At 56.8% G+C, this 20,175-nt stretch overlaps 1 protein-coding gene across 5 annotated transcripts in view; it reads left to right on the forward strand.

Annotated features, from left to right (window-relative positions):
- PLEKHG3 (pleckstrin homology and RhoGEF domain containing G3) overlaps positions 1-19,546 on the forward strand; it is a 41,393-nt gene extending 21,847 nt beyond the window's left edge. The window contains exons 2-19 of one of the 5 annotated variants that reach the window (XM_059373388.1): positions 3,392-3,778; positions 4,901-4,998; positions 6,154-6,223; positions 6,572-6,618; positions 6,731-6,881; positions 6,986-7,117; positions 7,325-7,507; positions 7,873-7,965; positions 8,231-8,317; positions 8,563-8,596; positions 8,915-9,013; positions 11,920-12,009; positions 12,450-12,488; positions 12,900-12,925; positions 13,408-13,773; positions 14,230-14,343; positions 16,047-17,439; positions 18,148-19,546. In XM_059373388.1, coding sequence (XP_059229371.1) covers positions 3,431-3,778; positions 4,901-4,998; positions 6,154-6,223; positions 6,572-6,618; positions 6,731-6,881; positions 6,986-7,117; positions 7,325-7,507; positions 7,873-7,965; positions 8,231-8,317; positions 8,563-8,596; positions 8,915-9,013; positions 11,920-12,009; positions 12,450-12,488; positions 12,900-12,925; positions 13,408-13,773; positions 14,230-14,343; positions 16,047-17,439; positions 18,148-18,881 — 4,104 coding nt within the window. In that variant the 5' untranslated portion in view covers positions 3,392-3,430 and the 3' untranslated portion in view covers positions 18,882-19,546. The remainder of the gene's footprint in view (positions 1-3,391; positions 3,779-4,900; positions 4,999-6,153; positions 6,224-6,571; positions 6,619-6,730; positions 6,882-6,985; positions 7,118-7,324; positions 7,508-7,872; positions 7,966-8,230; positions 8,318-8,562; positions 8,597-8,914; positions 9,014-11,919; positions 12,010-12,449; positions 12,489-12,899; positions 12,926-13,407; positions 13,774-14,229; positions 14,344-16,046; positions 17,440-18,147) is intronic. The other 4 variants (XM_059373389.1, XM_059373390.1, XM_059373392.1 and 1 more) reach the window with 4 other exon arrangements.
- Positions 19,547-20,175: the final 629 nt, after the last annotated feature.

Consider the following 20,175-nt stretch of genomic DNA (forward strand, 5'->3'; position numbering starts at 1 on the left):
ACTTAGTAATGGTTGGGCTTAGGCTTTTAGGACCAGAATGCGCTCAGATTGAGTGCGATGGCTCTGCTAACAGCCCCCCACCCCCAGATTCTGCCTTGTTTGCTCTCCCTGCTCTACATGCTTGTCATCCTCCCTTTTGTGTCTTTTCATTCTTTTCCAGGAATTCTCTTGTCCTAGAGAGCCTTGTGGTCCTGGGTCTCCTGATCCCTGCAGAGCTTGTCTCATGCGGGGAATTATAGTCCGGTCCTGGTGACCTCAGTGACCTCGTGCTTTTTCCCTTTTCCATGACCTGCGATCCTTTGACCTGGAATCTGTATTTTACCATGTTGTTCCAGCAGGAGGGTAAATTGCCAGATGTAGAGTAGCAGGTCTAGAAATGGCTATAAGGAATCTTTACTTTCATTCCTTTACTGTCTCCATGGCTGTCATAGGATAAAATGAAGTATCATGTTAAAAGCCGTGATCTTTGAAGACTTAATAAGTCCCCTATGGCTTAGGCTGAGGCAAGGCCATAGCATCCAGGTCTGTGACTAATCGTTTGCCTCTGGCCCTGGCTTGTGTGAAATCCGTTAGGGAGACAGCAGGCAGGGGAGCGGGAACACTGGGGCTTGTGCGCCCCAGTACACATCCAGGCTCTACCACATGCTGCTTTTGTGGCCTCAGGTTTCTGTATCTGTAAAATGGGGTAGTGATAGTACTGAGTTCGTAGAGCTGCTAGGAGATCAAAGTAACTCGCTGTGTCATGGCAGTTAGAACCCTGCAGCACTCGGCTGGTATGCTTTGTTTCAGCCGCAGGGGTCTGCTGGCATGGAGGTGGGGGCTGCTGGGTATGGGGGGCTTGCTGCTGGCATGGCTGCTCCTTTGACGACGTGAGCTTGCTTTTCAGGGAGACGGCTGCTTCCACCAGAGATTTCTCCAAGGAAAAGAGATGCTCTTGTTTTGTTTCAGGATTCATAGGGCAATGGGGGTCCCTGAAGAGTGACCCTCAGAAGGCCCCCCTGAGAGTATAGAGGGAGTGGTGAGGGGTTTTTTAAAACTGATTTGGCCAGCTGTGAAATCCATCTGGGACTTAGCATCCCCATAGGGGCTGACTGACCCCAGGTTTGATCTGGGAAAGGTCTTAGGTCTTAAGTTTCTGCCCCATTGTTCCAGCTGCGACTGTGCGTGGGGTGGGGGGGGGGGTGGGCGGGGACGGGACAGCCAGCGGCTGGGGGGTTGGGAGGGAGACTGCAGCAGGCTTTGAAGGACTCCAGAGTCCCATGGCCCTGGGGGTTAAGGACTTGGGTGGAGTTTGGATCTTTGTCGTTCTTTGTGCCGAAATGACAGAGCTTTACCCTGTGGGCTGGTGCTTTAGAAAGGCCCAGCTGGTTAATTTTAAAGGCTCTTTTGAGGAGGGAGGGAACAGCAACAGTGCTGCATTTCCCAAGGGGCTCTAGTCTGAGATGCTCAGGGTTTCACCAAGATGAGCCTATTAATTCTCCTTTGTTGTACCTGGAAGGGAGGGAGAAGGCAGGATTGTCTTTAGTGTGCCCCTTGTGTCCTTATCTGCAGCTGGAGAAGCTCCTGGAGGTCACTGTGGCCACACCCAGAGCTGGAGCGGGTCCTGCTAGCCTCTTGACTTGAGCTCAGTACAGGTGCCAGTTTGTTTGCCATCATCTCTTTGCCAGATCGCTGCTACGGCCCCAGAGCTCGGGTCACTTACAGTCTAGGGCAGGGGATCTCAAACTAGTCACAGTCACGGAGTGGTCGGGGTAATCCTGCGGTGCCGTAAGAGTATGTAGAAGGGGGCGTCCAGGTTTGTTTTCTGGGGACTGGCTTCTAATCTGAAACCTAAGGATTGGGCATAAGTGACAGGGGGTGGGGGCGAGTATGGTTTGGGATAGATGAGGTGGGGGGTGTGGTGCGTGGGGACTTGGGAGTAATGTCCAGGCAGGGAGAATATTTGCAAAAGCCGGGGCCCAGGGCCCAGGGGTGCTGGCACAGCCAGGGCACTGGTTCCAGGTTTGGGCAGAGGCACAGAAAAGCAGGGGGAAATTCAAGATTCCTGGAGTGATGGCACCCAGATCATTCTTGTAGCTCTAGCCTTTGGTCTGGCAATTTCTGAGCCCTAGAACTAGTGGTGGAAGTCTTTGGGGCAGTGCAAGTGAGGGTGATACTCTGGAACTCTGTTCCTTGTGCAAACAGCAATGAGATACACATTCTGGAAAGGGGTGGTGTGAGCTGTGGTCTTCTGGAGTTGGGGTCCAGTGTTCCTGTCCTTCCCTGAGGCTTTAGCCCCTCCTAGACTTACTGCTCTAGGGTTTTCCAGGTAGGCCTACCTGTGAACAGCCCTACCTGCCCAAGGGATTGAAGTCCACCTGAGTCTGTGTTTGCCTTACCTGGGAGCAGTTTCCTGCCTCCTGTGCTACCTGACCTCACTGTGCTAAAGGGAGTTTAGAGAAACTCATCAATGGCTCAGCCCTGGGGCATTTCCTGTGCGTAGGAAGCTTGACTGAGTCAGGGCCTTACCAGGTGCTGGGGGTCGGGAGCCTTTGGATTCTCTCCTCTGCCTCCCCTGTCAGTATCTAGAAGGTTTCTGTTTGGGGTGCAGCTGCTGGTGCCCCCGGAGATGGCATAATCCTGAGGAGAATTTTACTCTCTGGCACGTGTGTCATCCTAGATCCTAGGAGCAAAGTCTTCTGCTGTCCCTGCTGGTGACCCCAGCACAGGCCCCGACAAGTGAGCCCTTGGGAAGTGCTTTTTGACAGTTGTTATCATCACTGTCTCGAAGGTTTATGGAGCCCTTGCCCCGTGCGGGGCACCACGTTGAGACCCGTCGCTGTGGCAGGTCACTGCATCCCGGGGGACATGGCCCCAGTGTAGGTTCTGAGAGGCTGACTACTTTGGCAGAGCAGCGGGGCTGGGCTTCGGGTTTCATCCGAAGGCACCCCGATGGCTGCTCTGGTGGAGACGTCCTCTCTGTTCTCCTGGGGCTTGGGTTTCTGAGGTCTTTATTGTTCTTGGATGTGGGCACCCTTTCTTCCTGGGAATGCCAGAACTATTGGAGTCAGGAAGGGATGTAACTTGGGCATTCTTGTGCACACTTGTGGAGTCTGACGGAAGGGACTTTCTCAACATTCACAGCTGTTGTGTTTAAAACTGTGGTGAAATACACAAACATAAAATTTCCATTTTAACCATTTTTAAGTGTATGGTGGTTCGGTGGCATTACGTACATTCACATCGTTGCTCCGCTATCACTACCATCGGCCAGGACTTCTCTTATCTTGCAAAATGGAAACTCTGTACCTGTTAAATACAAACTCCCCATTCCTCCTCCCCCAGCAGCCACCGTTTCACTTTCTATTTCTGTGATGATTCTGAGATCGAATTCTTTGTCTGTTCTGCCCAGAACCTCGCTGGAGTGCCTTCGCCAGGCAGCGATGCCAGGATGCCCGTCTCTGCCTCCCTCCGCCAGGATGGCAGCCAAGAGCGACCCGTGAGCCTGACCTCGAGCACGTCCTCATCGGGCTCCTCCCGGGACAGCCGTGGGGCCATGGAGGAGCCCAGTGGTTCCGGGGCGTCGGCCGAGAATGGGGCAGGCTCCCCACGTGGCCGGCATCCCCCCAACGGCAACACTAGCTCCAGCGGCTGGCTGAGCGGGAGGGGGCCGCTGTCCCCGTTTGGCGGATGGTCCCCAGCAGCCCCGGTGCACAAGCTCAGCTACCTGGGCCGCGTGGTGCGGGAGATCGTGGAGACGGAGCGGATGTACGTGCAGGACCTGCGCAGCATTGTGGAGGTGAGGCCCTTCATGTCTATGGCTGCGGTTCCGAGGCTGCCGTGGGGCTGGCCTTCTGCTCTGGGTGGCCCACCTCTCTTGGGAGCCCGCTTCCACCCCTGGAGGGAGAGTTCTCCCTGACAGCCGTGTCAGAAGAAGCCGCCTTCCCTTGTAGCAGTGGGGAGGCCTTGTGTCCCTGCTCCAGGGCAGCGGGTGGGGGATAACCGCAGACTGTTTTTGCTGCTTCGCGACTTTGGGTCCGATGAGGAGCTGGGGCCAGGACCTCCTGCAGACCCTCGGTTGGTGGGGAGGGGCAGGGACCGCTGTGCTCACAGACATGGAACCCAGGGAGGAAACTGGCCCAGATGTTGCCCATCTGTGCCCGGATCCCTGCCCTGCTGTTTCCTGGCTGTGTGGTCTCAGGCACTTGTGTGAGGCCTGAGCCTCGGGTTCCTCTGTGAGATGAAGACGCACCGGCTTTGTGGGGCCAGCACAATGTGCTTCACCCTGTGGGGCCTGGGCAGGTAGGTGCCTGGGTGGCTGCCGCTGAGGAAGCCCTCTGGTCTTGGTGAGAGAGGTGTGTTTGTTTCTACTGTAACAAATTAGCACAAGCTCGGGGCTAAAACGCAGAGGTTTCTTCTGTGTTGGTTTAGGAAGCCAGAAGTTGGAAATCAAGATGTTGGCAGGATTGGGTCCTTCTGGAAGGTCTGAGGGGAGAATGCATTCCATGCCTCTCTCCTGGCTTCTACCAGGTGGTTGCTGCCAATACTTGGATTTCCTTGGCCTGTAGATGTTCTGTCCTGACTTCTGCCTCCATCTTCCCATTGCTGCCTTCTCCGTGTCATCTGTGTCCTTTCTTCTTATAAGGACACCTGTCATAGCATTGAGGGCCCACCCTAAATCCAGTATTCTCTTGTCCTGAGATCCTTGACTGATTATATCTGCAGAAACCCTATTTCCAAATCAGGTGACCTTCTGAGGTTCCGAATGGATATTGATTTTGGAGGGAGAGTTGTCCAGCCCAGTATAATGGGCAGTGTCTGTGAAGTCTCAGCTGTGTCAGTGGAGGACAGAACTAGGTGTGGCTGGGGAGGACAGGACTGCGCCGGGGTGGGCTGGGTTCTGATGCCTCCCTCCACACAGGACTACCTCTTGAAGATCATCGACACACCTGGGCTGCTGAAACCGGAACAAGTTAGTGCCCTCTTTGGGAACATAGAAAACATTTATGCACTGAACAGGTATGGAATGGGCCTAACACACAGCATGTTCTGTCTGTGAGGCCCATGTGGGCCTGGAGGCCTGAGGAGGAGCCCTGGATGTCTGTAGTCTCCTGGGCTGTGACATGGGGGCCTGGAGCCTGATCGTTGGGGTGCGTGATGGTGGTCCCTCCCTGTACAGGGGGTTAGTTAGCTCCCTGTGGTAGAGGGCGTGTGGGACATGTGCCCCCTTAGGGAACTGCTGGCCTCTGGCACGTGATGATGCTCTTCCCTCTACCTTTGTGGCCCCTCTGTGTCTTGCATCTTTACCCCCACTTGCATATCTCTTCATTTCTTCCTCACCTTCCTGCTGACCCCATGGAAAGTCAGGTCTCCCTGAGGGTGATCTGACCCATTAGGAGAATGATAGGCCAGACAGAATGTGATGGGGGAGGCTGAGCGTGGCCCGGTGAGGGCCTGCTTCAGGGCACAGCGCTTCCTCGAGGCTCAGCGTGTGTTGCCTGGACCCATAGATTCCCCAGGGAAGGGACCCTGGTTGGGAGGGGCAGTGGCTGAGGGGACAGTATCAGTAGACAGAAGGAGCCTTACCCTGGGCCCTTTAATGGGGGCCAGAGGGGCTACCTGCTGGCCCGGCTGCAGAGTCTGGGAGGGCAGGCGCGGGGTGACTTGGGCTGGCCAGTGGTAGGTCGACGGGGAGGCATCAGGGGAACCGTGTGTTTAGGGTTTCCCCTAGTGCCCCATCTAAGTTCTAGGGGTACTGGGACTCACCCTCTTTCTCTCTCTTTTCTGCATCCTTTTGAACTGGGAGCCTTTGGCTACTTTGGGAGTCTTCCCTCTCTCTCATTCTCCCTTTAATCTCTGCTTTTGTGTGTTTGACTCCTTCTGCCTGCAGAGGAGCTGTCTCCCCTCCCGAGGTGGGTACTGGTGTCCCCTCTCTTTTTCTTGCTTGCTGAGCATGTGGGGGTCCTTTGCTCCCCACCTTTGCGGCGGTGCCTGGTACTTTGTGTGGTTGCTGGCCTGGGTGGGGCTCACTCTGAGGATGGACGCCCCGACTCTTTAGCATGACACCAGGGGCTGGCTGTGTATCTGGGCACCGGGAGGCCGGGGAGGGGCATGTGGGAAGCAGTGGAGGCGGTGTGCCGTCCGGGGTCTGATGAGCACTCTCCCGTCCTCTAGCCAGCTACTCCGAGACCTGGACAGCTGCAACAGTGACCCTGTGGCTGTGGCCAGCTGCTTTGTGGAAAGGGTGAGAGGGGCTGCTGGGTCCTTGCCTCTTGTCCTGCCTTGCTGGGGGCTCCGAGAACAACAGTGCCCAGCTTAAGAGGGTGTGTGAGTCCTGGAGGCCTCTGTCCAGGGGAAGTGCAAGGTGCCCTGCCTCAAATGGGAAGGGCATTCTGGCCTAGAGCCAGCGGCTGCTAGATGAATGAGGTGGCCCAGACAGATGGGTCCCAGGATGGGTCTGCAGGTGTTCAGGGAATGGGGGCAGAGTGTGTTCACGGGGGTGGGGAGGGGGTCAGGGCCATGTCTTTGCTATACCCAGGTTTAGAGTCAAATGGGAGGCTCCCAGAAATCACCATCTTTGGTCTCCTCTTAGAGTCAAGAGTTTGATATCTACACGCAGTATTGCAACAACTATCCCAAGTGAGTAATTGGGGTGGAGAGGGGAGGCGGAGTTATTCTGTGAGCCTGGAGCACCCCACATCCCCATGCAGGCCTTCCCAGGTGGTGACAGCCTCTTCCCCTGCACTCCCAGCTCAGTGGCCGCCCTGACTGAGTGCATGCGGGACAAGCAGCAGGCCAAGTTCTTCCGGGAGCGGCAGGAGCTCCTCCAGCACTCTCTGCCCCTGGGCTCCTACTTGCTGAAGCCCGTGCAGCGCATCCTCAAGTACCACCTGCTGCTGCAGGTAGCCCCACCGGTCTTCACGCCGTGGGGGTGGGTGGGGGGTCCGTGGGGTCGGGGGGATGCAGGCCTGAGCCTGGGCTGCCTATGTGCCTGTCTTCCGTGCAGGAAATCGCCAAACATTTTGATGAAGAAGAGGATGGCTTCGAGGTGGTGGAGGATGCCATCGACACCATGACCTGCGTGGCTTGGTACATCAATGACATGAAGAGAAGGCACGAGCACGCAGTCCGGCTCCAGGTGCTCCGGGGCTGGTCGCCAGAGGGACTGGCAGGCTGGGGGATGCCGAGGGTGGGCTTCCTGGCTTGGTGGGCTTGGTGGGAAGCGGGGGGCTCCTGTGGCTGTGTGTGCCCAGTGGCTGTGTCTGTAGGAGTTTCTGGGGCTCCGTGTTGCCACCGGAGGGCCATGAGCAGCCTGACTCTGGGGGTCGGGGCTTCTCTGCTGTAGGAGATCCAGTCGCTGCTCATCAACTGGAAGGGGCCAGACCTGACCATCTACGGGGAGCTCGTCCTGGAAGGCACGTTCCGCGTGCACCGCGTGCGCAACGAGAGGACCTTCTTCCTCTTCGACAAAGCGCTGCTCATCACCAAGAAGCGCGGCGATCACTTTGTCTACAAGGGTCATATCCCGGTAACCAGGCTGCTCTCACGGCCTCTGTCCCTTGGCCCTCTTACCCTTTAGCCCCCTTGTAGTGGGCTAGGCTCCATTCTTTCCTTTTTTAAAAAGAAGATTTTATTTTTAAGTAATCTCTCCTCCCAATATGAGGTTCAGACTTATACCCCTGGGATCAAGAGTCTCGGGCTTTAATGTCCGAGTCTTTGTCAGACGCCCGCAGGCTCTGTTTCTTGACCCCCGCCTGGGTCCTGGGTTGGGTGGATGCAGCCTAGTCCTTCTGAGATTACTCTCCCTACCTGCCTGGGTGGTCTCAAGGGGCTGGGACCCCAGGTCAGCCCCCGCCACTTCCTGTGCTTGACTGTGCTCTCCCTCTGCCCCAGTGCTCCTCCCTGATGCTGATCGAAAGCACCAGAGACTCCCTGTGCTTCACTGTCACCCACTACAAGCACAGCAAGCAGCAATACAACATCCAGGTGAGGGCCGGGCCAGGGAGGCTCGGGCTGGGGACACACCTGCCACCGTGGCTCGCGTAGATGTGTGGGGCCTCCTGGTCTCCCTCTGTAAGGTGGGGATCCCTTTGGGCATCTCTTGGGTTTTTGTGGAAGAGTCCAGGTAACCTCAAGGTCCCAGCACAGGCCGTCTTTCTGCCTCGGCACCCCCGACGGAAGCCTGGCCCATGGTAGATGGCTTCAGGCTTGTGGTCGTAACCCTGGCTCCCTCTCCCTTGGGTCTTTTCAGGCCAAAACAGCAGAGGAGAAACGGAGCTGGACTCACCACATCAAGAGGCTCATCCTGGAGAACCACCACACCACCATCCCGCAGAAGGTGAGTTCCCGGTGCCCCACCTACCCCTTGATGGGGTGCAGGGAGAGTCAGCCAGCTCCAGGGTTCCACTAGTGCCTCATCCCTGGAGGATGTTGGCTTCACTGGACTCCGGAGGTCAGTGCAGGGGGCACCGTGGGCTTCGGCACAGCCCTGGGGGGTGTCCCAGTGCAGCAAGAGCAAGTCGGTGGGCCAAGAGAGGCATGAATGTAGAACGTAATAACTGGGTGTGTTTCCTTTCCTTCTAGGCCAAGGAAGCCATCTTGGAAATGGATTCCTACTGTAAGTGTACCCTTTCTGCCTGCTTTCTCCCTACTTGGGCATATCTCTAGATCCGTGGGAAGCTCTGCCCGAGACTTCTGTTCCAGGGAGCAGGGAGAATGGGGAAGCTCTTTCTGTCAAGGGCTAGGGGTCTACTGTAAGACCAGGGGCGTAGTCTTGGCTGGCCGGTGGGACTCCCACTGCCTACCATTTCTGAATGGAAGATGGAAGAGGAGGGAGCTCTGGATCTTCTGGCCCCTGGAGCTGGGGCAGGCAGCAAAGGTGTGGTCAGGTGTGGTCAGAGTCCAAGCCCAGGCTGATTGTCCGTCTTGTGTGCAGATCCCAGTCGGTACCGCTGCAGCCCAGAGCGCCTGAAGAAGGCCTGGTCTTCCCAGGACGAGGTGTCCACCCACGCGCGACAGGGGCGCCGACAGTCTGGTAAGGGAAGGGCGCTATGGGCAGAGTGGCTTCCTCACAGGACTCTTGACCAGGAGGGGGACTGTCTGCAGCAGCATTTGGGGCTGGTGCTCTCCTCCATGGACATCCTGGGAAAGGGCAGGAAGAAGGATCGCCCAGCCCACGTGGCACGTCCTGTCCCCGTGCTTGTGCTACCCTCCAGCAGGCACTTTTTTCCAGGCCCTTCTTGCCCACCAGGGCTGGGCAGCCCACCTTTTCCAGGGCCCTGGGAATGCTTGTTCACTCAGGCTTCCGTGCTCTTTCTTAGCTTTCCTGGGACCAAAACTTGGCTCCTTTGTCACTCAGGATCCTGGGACTCAGCCAGGAGCGACGCTCAGATGTCATGGGGATCCCCAGCCCAGTTCTGGAGCAGAGCAAATGCAGGACGTGGGGAAAAATGAGTTAGACGTCAAGTGGCACCAAATCCAGACAGGAAATATTTACTTTGGGTCTCAGGGAAAAGTTCCATTTTCCTCTGCTGGGTTTTCTTCCATGACTGGGCTTGCTACTGTGTACTTGGATTTATTGGAATGAATTGTCTGTTGAAGAGGAGAAAACCTTGCTTTTATTCTTAGCTCTGGGGGTGATAAGGCTGTGTGTTTTCTGTGTCTGTTTGTACTCTGCTCTTCAGTCCAAGGCCCAGGATAGACTTAGCTTCCGCTGGGCACCTGGTGAACACAGATGAGGTGAGAGTTGGAATGAGAAGTGTCTCAGAGGCCCCTGGAGAGAAGATCCGAGAATGACTGGTGCACTGTCCTGGTGTGGATCTCCAGGGTGCATTGGGCTTTGGCTGTGACCCATGAGTCCCCTGAGCAACTCTGGGGATTGTGTCATATTCTGGAAGATAGAGCCAAGTGGTCTCTGGAAAGCTTTTGTAATTTTTGTTTTGTTTGGTATTACCCCCAGTGGATCTTGAACCCTAGGCAGATTTGTGACGGTCACAAACGTTTTATCACACCGTGTGTGAAAAGCCCCTGACTGGGGGTGTTACTTTATAGGTTTCTGGCCCTCTTCATTTTCCTTTCTTCTGAGATGCTTTTCCTGTCTTTCTAGCATTCCCCTCTACCTTGTCATGTGGCTTTGCATTGGAAGCTTCTGGCACATGGAGGAGCTGCTTGTGGTGGTAGGAACTGCGGTGCCGCCTGTCATGACATCAGCGTCCACACTGTGGCTGTCATGGCACGCAGGCAGTGAGTTGTTTCAGAGCTCAGTCTCTGCTGAACTGAGATTTTAGCCTGCGAATGAGTCAGGTTCTGCCTGCTTGTTTTCGTACTTTAGTCTTAACCATTGTGAAACAAACGTCTCTCTAAAGCATGCTTCATCCTCTGCAGCTTAAGGTAGAGGATGCCAACCACTGTGGAACTTTTCCTTTTCTGGCACCAGTGTGACAGCATCCGTGGGGCATGTGCGCTGTTTGGGGCAGGGGGTCGCCATGGTGGCCGCGCACTCGAGGTGTGGTATCCCCCTTACCCAGCAGGTGTCCCCCCCACTTACCTGGAAGCTGTCCCCTCTTACCCGGAAGCTATTTTCTTACCCAGAAGCTATCCCCCCTTACCTGGCAGCGTTGGTTCTTGTCTGTCACAGTGTCCTTGCCTGGTGCGGCTCTTCTCCCTGCTTGTTTGAAAGCAGTCGATTGAACTTGTGAGAAGTGTGGGTAAGGACCGGCCAGCAAGGGGAACATGCAACTCTTGATCTTGGCGTCATGAGTTCAAACACCGTGTTGGGTTTAGAGATTATTTTTATTTATTTATTTATTTATTTCATAGACAGCGATCACAAGTAGAGAGGAGGGCACAGAGAGAGGAGGAAGCAGGCTCCCTGCTGAGCAGAGAGCCTGACGAGGGGCTCGATCCCAGGATCCCGAGACCATGACCTGAGCCGAAGGCAGAGGCTTCAACATACTGAGCCACCCAGGTGCCCCGTGATTATTTTTTTAAAAGATTTTATTTATTTATTTGACAGAGCGATCACAAGTAGGCAGAGAGGCAGGCAGAGAGAGAGAGGAGGAAGCAGGCTCCCTGCTGAGCAGAGAGGCTCGATCCCAGTCCTGGGATCATAACCTGAGCTGAAGGCAGAGGCTTTAGCCCACTGAGCCACCCAGGCACCCCCCGCCGTGATTATTTTTAAAAAGAAAGTTTAAAAAAAAAAAAAAAGGCCAGCAAGTTGCTGAGAGGGAAACGGGGCGCCTTGTAAGCCCTGCAGTGACAGCTTGGAGTCCCCTGCTCTGCCTCTGGTCCTCCTCTTCCCAGAGAGCTGAGAGTGGTATGCTCTAGATAATTAAGGTGCTGCTATCACTGCTTGTCACTTTTTTTTTTAAAGGATTTTATTTATTTGACAGAGGGAGAGACAGTGAGAGAGGAAGTACAAGCAGGGGAAGCAGGAGAGGGAGAAGCAGTCTTTCTGTGGAGCAGGGAACCTGATGCGGGGTTCGATCCCAGGATGCTAGGATGACCTGAGCCAAAGACAGACAGATGCTTAATGACTGAACCACCCAGGTGCCCTAGCTACTTGTCACTTGTTATGTAGTCTTGATTACAGGTTTTAAGATGGACGAGTAGGGCATTTTGTGTTTCTCACTTTAAAAGCTCTCGGATTTGCAGCGTACTTAGGTTGTGCAGATGGTGTGCGTGGATACACGTGTTTCAGTAGAAGAAACTTGTGCAGTGCGCTCCCCTGTAAGATTTTCCTTGGTCTCCGAGTGTACCGTGGGCTTCCCAGTTAACACCAGCTGGGCAAGAACCTTGTGGGGTAAGGTCACGGCTCTGTGGAGAGGTCCCTGGACACATGTCCTCTCCTACCGACCTCTCTCAGGTCTGTTTCCAAAAAGTCTGGGATACAAATTGGTGACACCATCAGCCTAATGGGTGTGTTTTGTATTTTGTTCCCAGAGCCTGGTCAGCCCTCGTTCCTCCGGGCCACACTCCCCAGCAGGCAGCGAGGCTTCGTCGAGCCAGGCCTTAATGGCCGTAGGAAGTCGGGTGCGACCTCTGCTTTCTAGCCAGGCTGCTGCAAGGGGGCTTGGCCTTGGGTGTAGCTGTTGTGCTCATGAGCTTGTTGCAGGGAAGGTGGGGCTTGAGGTAGAGCTCAGATCTCCAAGGATGTGGCGAGTCGGTCTGAAGGAGGCAGCTTGGGACTGCAGCTCTAGAAGCTGGGGCCCTGGGTGAGATGCACTAATGCAGGGATTGTGGGCGGGGCTGTTCCTGCGGGGGGGGGGGGGGGGGGGGGGGCGGCAGTCATGGAGCAGGTCTCTGGTGCTGGATGGATGTGGCCCGGGCCCTGCCTCCCTGTGGGGGTAGGTAGGAGGGAGGGGGTGCTCAGGCTGGAGTGGACTTTGAGCTGCTGGTGGCGGTGCGGTTGTGAGCATGGGACGCAGTTGTTTCCAGGCCTGCACTGACTGTCCGTTCACTTTCCTTCTCAGAGCCAACCAGACACCTGCTCAGGCAACTCAGTGAGAAAGGTGAGTGTGCGCGTGGCTAGCCATTCCTGCCAGGCTCTAGGGTCGGGGCAGGGAGGTGACACAGGTAACCTTCTGGGTATTGAGGACAGTTTGGAAGGGTCCCTGCCTCTCTTCCTCCCTGGAGGTGGGCCTCAGGGAGGGGCTGAGCTCACCTTCCTGCATACTTCTAGTACCCTGTCCTTGGGTGACAGTGCTTGATGGACACAGACCTGTGCTGCTTTTCCCCCAGGGCCTTTGCTCTGGCAGTCATTCCTTTGAAAGCCCAGGAGACCAGGTGTGGGTTCTGGGTATAGGATCCCCAGGGTAGCCTTCCTTGGGGGGCTCCTTGTCTCTCTAAAGAGGCTCTTTCTCCTGCTTACCGATCTCTTCTCCCTGCCCCCTTGCCTGTGTGCTGGGACCTGGCCGTGGCAGGTGCAGCCAGAGCAGCAGGAATGAAGGTAAGGCCCCTGGGTGAAGAGCACTGGCCGGCCAGAGGGGGTGGGACTGCCAGGTCAGCGCCCTGGCCCCTTCAGCTGCATCTTCGTGCAGTGGATAGATACCTGTCAGGCCACTACTGTGTGCTGGACTCTGTCACAAGAGTCCCAGAGATGAATAAGCCATGGCCCTTGCCCTGGGATCCTTCTCTACCCTTTCCCTGGAATGGGACCCTGGTGTTGGCCCACCCTGGATCTTCCACATTTTCTTTCTCTGGGTAGGCAGGCCTCTCTGGGTCTTGGAAGTGTCTGACCCAGCTTTCCCAGGTCCCAGAGTCCCACCTTGAGGACTCCCACCCCTGTCCTCCCTCTGCTCTGGTGCAGACCAGGGGTTGGGTGTTTAGGTGTGGCTTTCCCCATGTAAAGCCTCCACACCCCCAGCTGCTGGCAGGAGGAGGGGGCTTGCATGGAGGCCAGTCACGAGGGGGGTCTTCCGCTCTGAACAGCATGCAGGCAGTGCCGGTGCTCTCCTGGACTTTGGGCGGCCTCCTCGTGCTCAGGGTGTGCAGCCGGAGGCTGAAGGGGCTGCCCGGGAGCAGGAGGAGGAGGAGGAGGAGGAAGAGGAGGTGGTGGTGGAGGAGGAGGAGGAGGAGGAGGAGGAGCGGGCCTTTCAGGTGTCTCTGGAGGACCTGGCAGGGCATGAAGGCAGCGAGAAGGGGGCCAGGCTGGAGCCCCCAGGCTCGGAGGAGGAGGAGGAGGAGGAGAGTCTGGCAGTGGCGGAGCAGGTAGCCGACTTTGCCAGCTCGCTGCTGGCCGCCCTCCACTGCTGGCACTATCGGGCCAACGCTTTACTTTTCTCCCGGGGCGCTATGGTGAGGTGTCTCTTTGATCTCCCCTCCTCCTTGCATGTTCCCTGGCCAGTGCATGCCCATCCGGGAGTTCTCTCCCCTGCCCTCCCACCCCCTCTGTCCTGTTCCCTCACTCCTGCCATTAGCACCTAACCCCTCGCCCGCTGTCACGCCCTGGTGAGCCCTTGGCATGTGCTATTCTGGTTCTGGGCGTGAGCTAGTGTCCTGCCCAGTGAGCATGACTAACGGGGTGGGGGCGGCGGAGAAGGGGAGAAGCCAGCGGGTTGGGCTTTTTGGAGGCTGCACACCCGGTGGGGAGTTCTGGGTCCCCCAGACCTGGTGGTTCAGGCTCAGGTCTCAGGCTGGCTCTCAGTATGGCCCAGACCCCTTGGGGCTCAGAAGGTTTGCTCTTGTGGGGCTGCAGAAGGGTTGAGCTTCCGGTTGTCCCAGGAGCTGACAATGGCCCTCTCTTTGCTTCAGGAGAAGGGGCGCAGGGAGTCCGAAGGCCCCCAGAGCTGTAGAAGATCCAGCGGCCGGTCTCCAACAAGTGCTGAGAAGTGCATGAGCTTCGAGTCCACTTCTCCTCCGCCAGAGGTGAGCGGCCGGCGGGCAGGAGGGCCCGTGCAGGAGAGCCCAGAGCGCAGGTCTGTGGGTGGGGCTTGCTGGCCCCAGACTCGCTTTTTGGGCCCATGGGGACAGGGATCCCCCCACAGTCTCGGCCCCTTTTAGGAAGCCGGTCTGGCCTCTGGGCCTGTGGTGAGGTGAGCAGGTGGCCTTCCTGTGAATTAGAAAAAGAAGACCCTTTTTGACAAGATGCAGTCGTTTGTCAAGGGCCCTGTTAGCAGAAGTAATAAGATCTTGGGTTCCTTCACCCAGGCCTCCTCGTATAGGGCGTATGACCCTGTTCCTGCCAGCTGGACAGACAGTGGACTCACGCCCGAGCCCCCCGACTCTGGGTACTGACATCTACTGGCCACGTCCTCCATGTCCGATGTTTTATTTCTTCTGTTCCCCTCAACAGCTCAGGTAGAAAGAGGCTCAGAGAAGTTGAGTGATGTGCCTGGTGTTGGGCAGCTTCCGAGGGGCAGAGCTGAGCTCAAACCAGTCTGTGATTTAGAAGCCCACATTCTACTTCCGGCCACATGCTGTGTGTGGATGGAACCCATACCTTTGTTTTCTCAAAGTTACAAGAAAAAGGGTAGGAGGCCTTGACCTCAGACAGGCCTACCAACCCCGGCAGGTCTGAGGAACCTGACATTGGATTGGAGTCTGGGGTGGTGGTGTCCTATGATAATAGGAAGCAAGCAGCACGTATAACTAAGTTTTCTAGTGGCCATGTTAACAGATTATTTAATTATTAAATGTTAACTATAATTTCAACATGTAAGCAATGGAAGAAGCTATTAAGGACATTTTATATTGTGTATGGTGTTTTTGTGGTCTGGTGTGTGTTTTACCCTTACAGCTGTTCTCAGTTTGAACTAGCCACATTTCAGATGCTCAGAAGCCATTTGTGGCCAGCAGCTGCTGTGTTGGGAAGTGCAGGCCTTGCCCATGGGTCCTGCTTTGCAGACTCTGGACTAGAACAGTTGGGATTGGGTCTGGTTCCTCTGAATGTGGAGTGTCTGCCCTTCTTCCTCAAGGCCCCTCTGGGAAGCCACCTGTACTGCCTGGTTTCACGGTGCAGATTCTTCAAGGTGGTCAGGAGGAGGTTCTTACATGTGCTTCTTCCTTCCTTCCTTCCCTGTCTGCTGGGCATTGGCCGCTTTGTGGCTGGGGCCAGAGGCTGGCTGGGAGGAGCCAAGTCCCTGTCTTCACCCACTCTGACGGGACTCTAGTGTGTGGTCCTGTTGCCCTCTGGACCCTCATCCACACAGGACGTCCTGGCCCCTCTGGGTCTGAACCCAGAATAGCCTCTGTGTGCCTCTAGGGCTTTAGGAAGCTGCCTCTCCAGCAGGCATACCCTCTGCCGTGTGCTGCCACTTTGTCCCTATAGCTCCCAGGCAGGCTGTCCCTGAGAGGTGCTACCACTTTATCCCATCTGTGTTCCCAGAATTTTCCTTGCCTTTTTTTTTTTTTTTAAACAACCCAAGGCCGGTAGCTGAATGATGGCTGAGGGACCTCCGCACGTTCCTCTCCCTAAGGCCGTGTCTCTCCCATTCTCGAGTTGTGTTCATTCTCATTGCCTTTGGTCCTAAACTGCATGCCCTCTCACTGGGCTTTGAGCAGGTCATGCTGTCCCTTTCTCTGGGTCTCATGAGGGAGGGTTTTGACTCATAGGAGCTCTGTTGTCCCAGGTTGAACCAGACCCTGAGCCTGAGCTGGAGCAGGAAGTATTTGTCGCCATGGAAGTTCCCAGCATTGAGGAGGTGCCCTCAGACACGGAGTCTCCAGAAGTCCTGGAAACACAGCTTGGTGCCCACCAGGAGCTGCTGGGGCTGGAACCCCCGGGTGACATGGTGGGCTTCGTGGTGGCTGAGAGCACTGAGGACCTTAAGGCTCTGAGCAGTGAGGAGGAGGAGGACATGGGACCCACACCGGACACCGAGAGCCTCCTGCCGCCCTCTGTGCTGGACCAGGCCAGCGTCATTGCCGAGCGCTTTGCCAGCAGCTTCTCTCGGCGGAGCAGCCTGGCATTGGAGGACGGCAAGGCCAGCGGCTTCGGGAGCCCAAGGCTGGCAAGCCGCAGCAGCAGTGTGCTCAGCCTCGAGGGCAGCGACAAGGGCCCGGCCCGGCCCGGCAGCACCACGGATGCCCTCAGCTTGCAGCCGCCCCCTGAGATGGACAGCACTGTGGGAGTGGCCACGGACAGTGGCCTTTCGGTCAATGGGTTGGAGCCCCCGAGCCCAGGCTGCCCAGCAGAGCCCGACAGGCCTTCCTGCAAGAGGAAGGCGTCGACCCTCTCCACCCGAGACCGGCTGTTGCTGGACAAAATCAAGAGCTACTATGAAAGTGCAGAGCACCGTGATGCAGGCTTTAGCGTCCGGCGCCGGGAGAGTCTCTCCTACATCCCCAAGGGGCTGGTGAGAAACTCTGTTTCCAGATTCAACAGCCTTCCCAGGCCAGACCCAGAGCCCATGGCTCTACCGGGGCATAAGAGGCAGGTGGGCTCCCAGCCGCCTTCATGGGCTCTGTGCGACCTCCCAGGAGCCGGCCAGGCTAGTGCTGGGGAGTCAGCTCCTATCACAGATGCTGAGTTCCGGCCGTCTTCGGAAATCGTAAAGATCTGGGAGGGAATGGAGTCTTCCAGGGAGAGCTCCCTGCAGGGGCCTGGCCAAGGCCAGGCCAATGGTTTTGACCTGCACGAGCCCCTCTTTATCCTGGAGGAGCACGAGCTGGGGGCCATCACTGAGGAGTCGGCCACCGCCTCCCCTGAGAGCGCCTCCCCCACGGAGCAGCCCAGCCCAGCCCACCTGGCCCGGGAGCTGAAGGAGCTGGTGAAGGAGCTGAGCAGCAGCGTCCAGGGGGAGCTGGTGACTCCGCTGCACCCCCGCATCGTACAGCTCTCCCACGTGATGGATGGCCCCATGAGCGAGCGAGTCAAGAACAAGGTCTACCAGCTGGCCCGCCAGTACAGCCTCCGCATCAAGAGCAAGTCTGTGACAGCCAGGCCTCCTCTCCAGTGGGGAAAGGCAGCTCCCACCATTCCTTGCCTGCAGGAGGAGGCCGGAGCACCCTCAGGCAGCAGAGGTACAGCCACGCGGGTGGGGAGTGGGTCCTTCCTGCAAGTCTGGGGTGGAAGAGCCTTTTAGGAGTAGGTTGGCTCCTGGGGGAAGGTGGCCCCATAGAACCATGACCAAAGAGGGGGCTGGTCTCCACACACAAGTTGTGCGACCCCGGGCGGTTAGTCCAACACCCAAGGCCCAGCGTGTGGCCCTGGTTGAGCCTCCTCACGGCCCTCTCCGAGCCCTACTTGTGGAGCAGGGACCTTGGGAGGAAACATGGCCACAGGCCTTCTCTTCCGGGATAGTAAAGGTTCTTGTCTTTTCCTTTGACTCCTGACTCTGTTCACTAGCTTTTCTTCATTCTTCCCATTGCCCACCCCCTGCCTTTTTCTTTTTTTAAGATTTGATTATCTGACAGAGTACAAGCGGGGCAGAGGCAGTGGGAGAAGCAGGCTCCCCACTGAGCAGGGAGCCCAGTGCAGGACTCCATCCCAGGACCCTGGGATCTTGACCTGAGCCAAAGGCAGACGCTTAACCGTGGAGCCACCCAGGCACCCCCCCACCCATTGCCCTTTGATAAAGGGACTGTGGATGATGAATGATTTCTCTCCCCTCATAACCAAAACCCCAGGAAGCAGCCTTGCCTGGAGCACGAGCAGAAGGCAGTGCGGAGTCGTCGCCTGCCCTCTCCCGCCCCGCCCGGTCACTCATTCCATTTACTCTCTCTTCATAGGTAAGAGAAAGCCGGTGCTGTCCCTCCTCAGCGATGAGCAGATGGTGGCCCAGGAGCACAGCCCGCCCAAGCCTGGCTCTCCTCGGCATTTCTCCTTCAGCCCCAATACTGCCAGCCCGAGGACCACCTCGCCTGGGGCCCGGCCTTCCTCTCGAAGCCCCCTCAGCCCTGTTGACACTGAGACCTTCACCTGGCCTGATGTCCGAGAGCTCTGCTCCAAGTATGCCTCCCACGACGAGGCATTCCAAGCCGAGGGTAGCCGGCCCCGCGGCCCGCCTGTCAACCGCAGCCGCTCAGCGCCTGAGAACATGGTGGAGCCCCCTCTGGCGGGCAGGGTGGGCCGCTGCTGCAGCGTGGGTGCCAGGAGGGGTCAGGGGGGCCCAGAGGGCGCCCAGCTTGAGCCTCCTGGGAGGTTGCCCCAAAGCAGGCCGGTTGGAGAGGAGACCCTGTATGTCACGGCGGACCTCACCCTGGAGAACAACCGGCGGGTGATTGTCATGGAGAAGGCGCCCCTGCCCTGCCCTGTTGGGGGACTGGAGGAGGGCAGTGGGCAGGGACCTCACACACCAGTAGCCACAGTGGGACAGGGCCTGGATTTCCAGGAGTCTGGAATTTCCAGGAGTCCAGAGTATTGGCAAAAGGAAGAGGGTCCCAGGGACCCAGCAGACCCAGGCCAGCAGGGCAGAGTGAGAAACCTGCGGAAGAAATTCCAGGCCTTGAACTCCGTAGGTTGACTCCGAGGGAGGAGCTGTGCAGCGGAGGGACGTGGAGGAACCTTGCTGGGCTTGCCCACAAGCCTGGGCTCCCTGGGCTCACATAAGCCCCTGAAAGAATGGGCTGATGTGCTCAACCAGTGCCTTCACCTGCTGGGAATGGCCCGGTGCTCCCCGGGGCTCGGGGTGACTTTCACAGGGCCAGCTGAGCCCTGCTACCCACCCAGGCCAGTGTGGCCACTTCCCTTGTATATAGTTCTTGTCTAGTAAGAAGCCAAATATTTAAGCTCTCCTCTTCCTGGGGGAATAAGCTGTGCTCCGGCCTCCAGTGTCGGGCTGACCACTGCCAGGCTGAGGAGCCTACCCAGGGGAACTGTGGAAGTGGCCTGGGGAGGCTTTGCTCTTTAGTTGTGCCTTTCTTAGGATCCAGGCAGGAACAAGACCCATAATTTATTGTTTCCCATTCTGTGGTGCAGTTGCGCACATGTCTGTGAGTGTGTGTTCTCCAGTTGTTGATTCCTTTCCTGTGAATAATGTAATGGACTCCGTTCAGGTACTTTTGTAGGTTGTCTTGCTGACCCTGTGGTTCTCGCTCATGTACATTGTCTTGCTGACCCTGTGGTTGTCGCTCATGTACATACATTTCATTATTTGCCAACGGTGCAATAACGCTGCTCACCAACCAACTTGTGTGTGCTCCTCACTGGGCCTTGGTGGGGGGTGAAGGGGTGGGGTGGGGTTGCTGACTGAGGCCACGGATGCCTCAGGGAGGCGGGCTGTGTGGTGGCTGCTGCCACATTCTCTCCTGCATCAGTCGTGCTTGCGACGCATAAGGCAGCAGGGTGCTTAGAGGGGAGGCTGGGGCAGCAGGGTGTGCGGGAAGGAACCTGATCTCTGCCTGCCCTGGCCTGGTGTCCTGCGGGGTGGGGAAATAGCATCATGCTAGCCTTAAGCTCTTTTCCTCAGGGACCAATGTTGGCCTAAAAAGGTGAGGAAATGAACATTTTTCTAATGGGCAGAAATTTCCAATGTCTGGTGCCTTTTCTCTCCCTCTCTAGTTCCCAGGAGACCTCATAGGAGACAAGGATTCTAAATTTGGAGCCTAGACCTGTCTTGCGGTGGCTTGCAACATCACATCAGGAGAGCAAATGCATTTTTTCTGGGGATGGAGCCTCCATTTTCATCCTATTTTCAAAGTGCCTTTTCTCAAAAGGACTGGGAGTGCCTGCCGATTTCTGATTGGGTTTTCTGCCCTTTCTCTGTGGTGGACCAGCCTTGTTTGGCCCTGTTTCTGTAGGCAAGTGTTCCACTGGTC

This window comes from Mustela nigripes, chromosome 13 (assembly GCF_022355385.1).
Source record: "Mustela nigripes isolate SB6536 chromosome 13, MUSNIG.SB6536, whole genome shotgun sequence".
NCBI lineage: Eukaryota > Metazoa > Chordata > Mammalia > Carnivora > Mustelidae > Mustela > Mustela nigripes.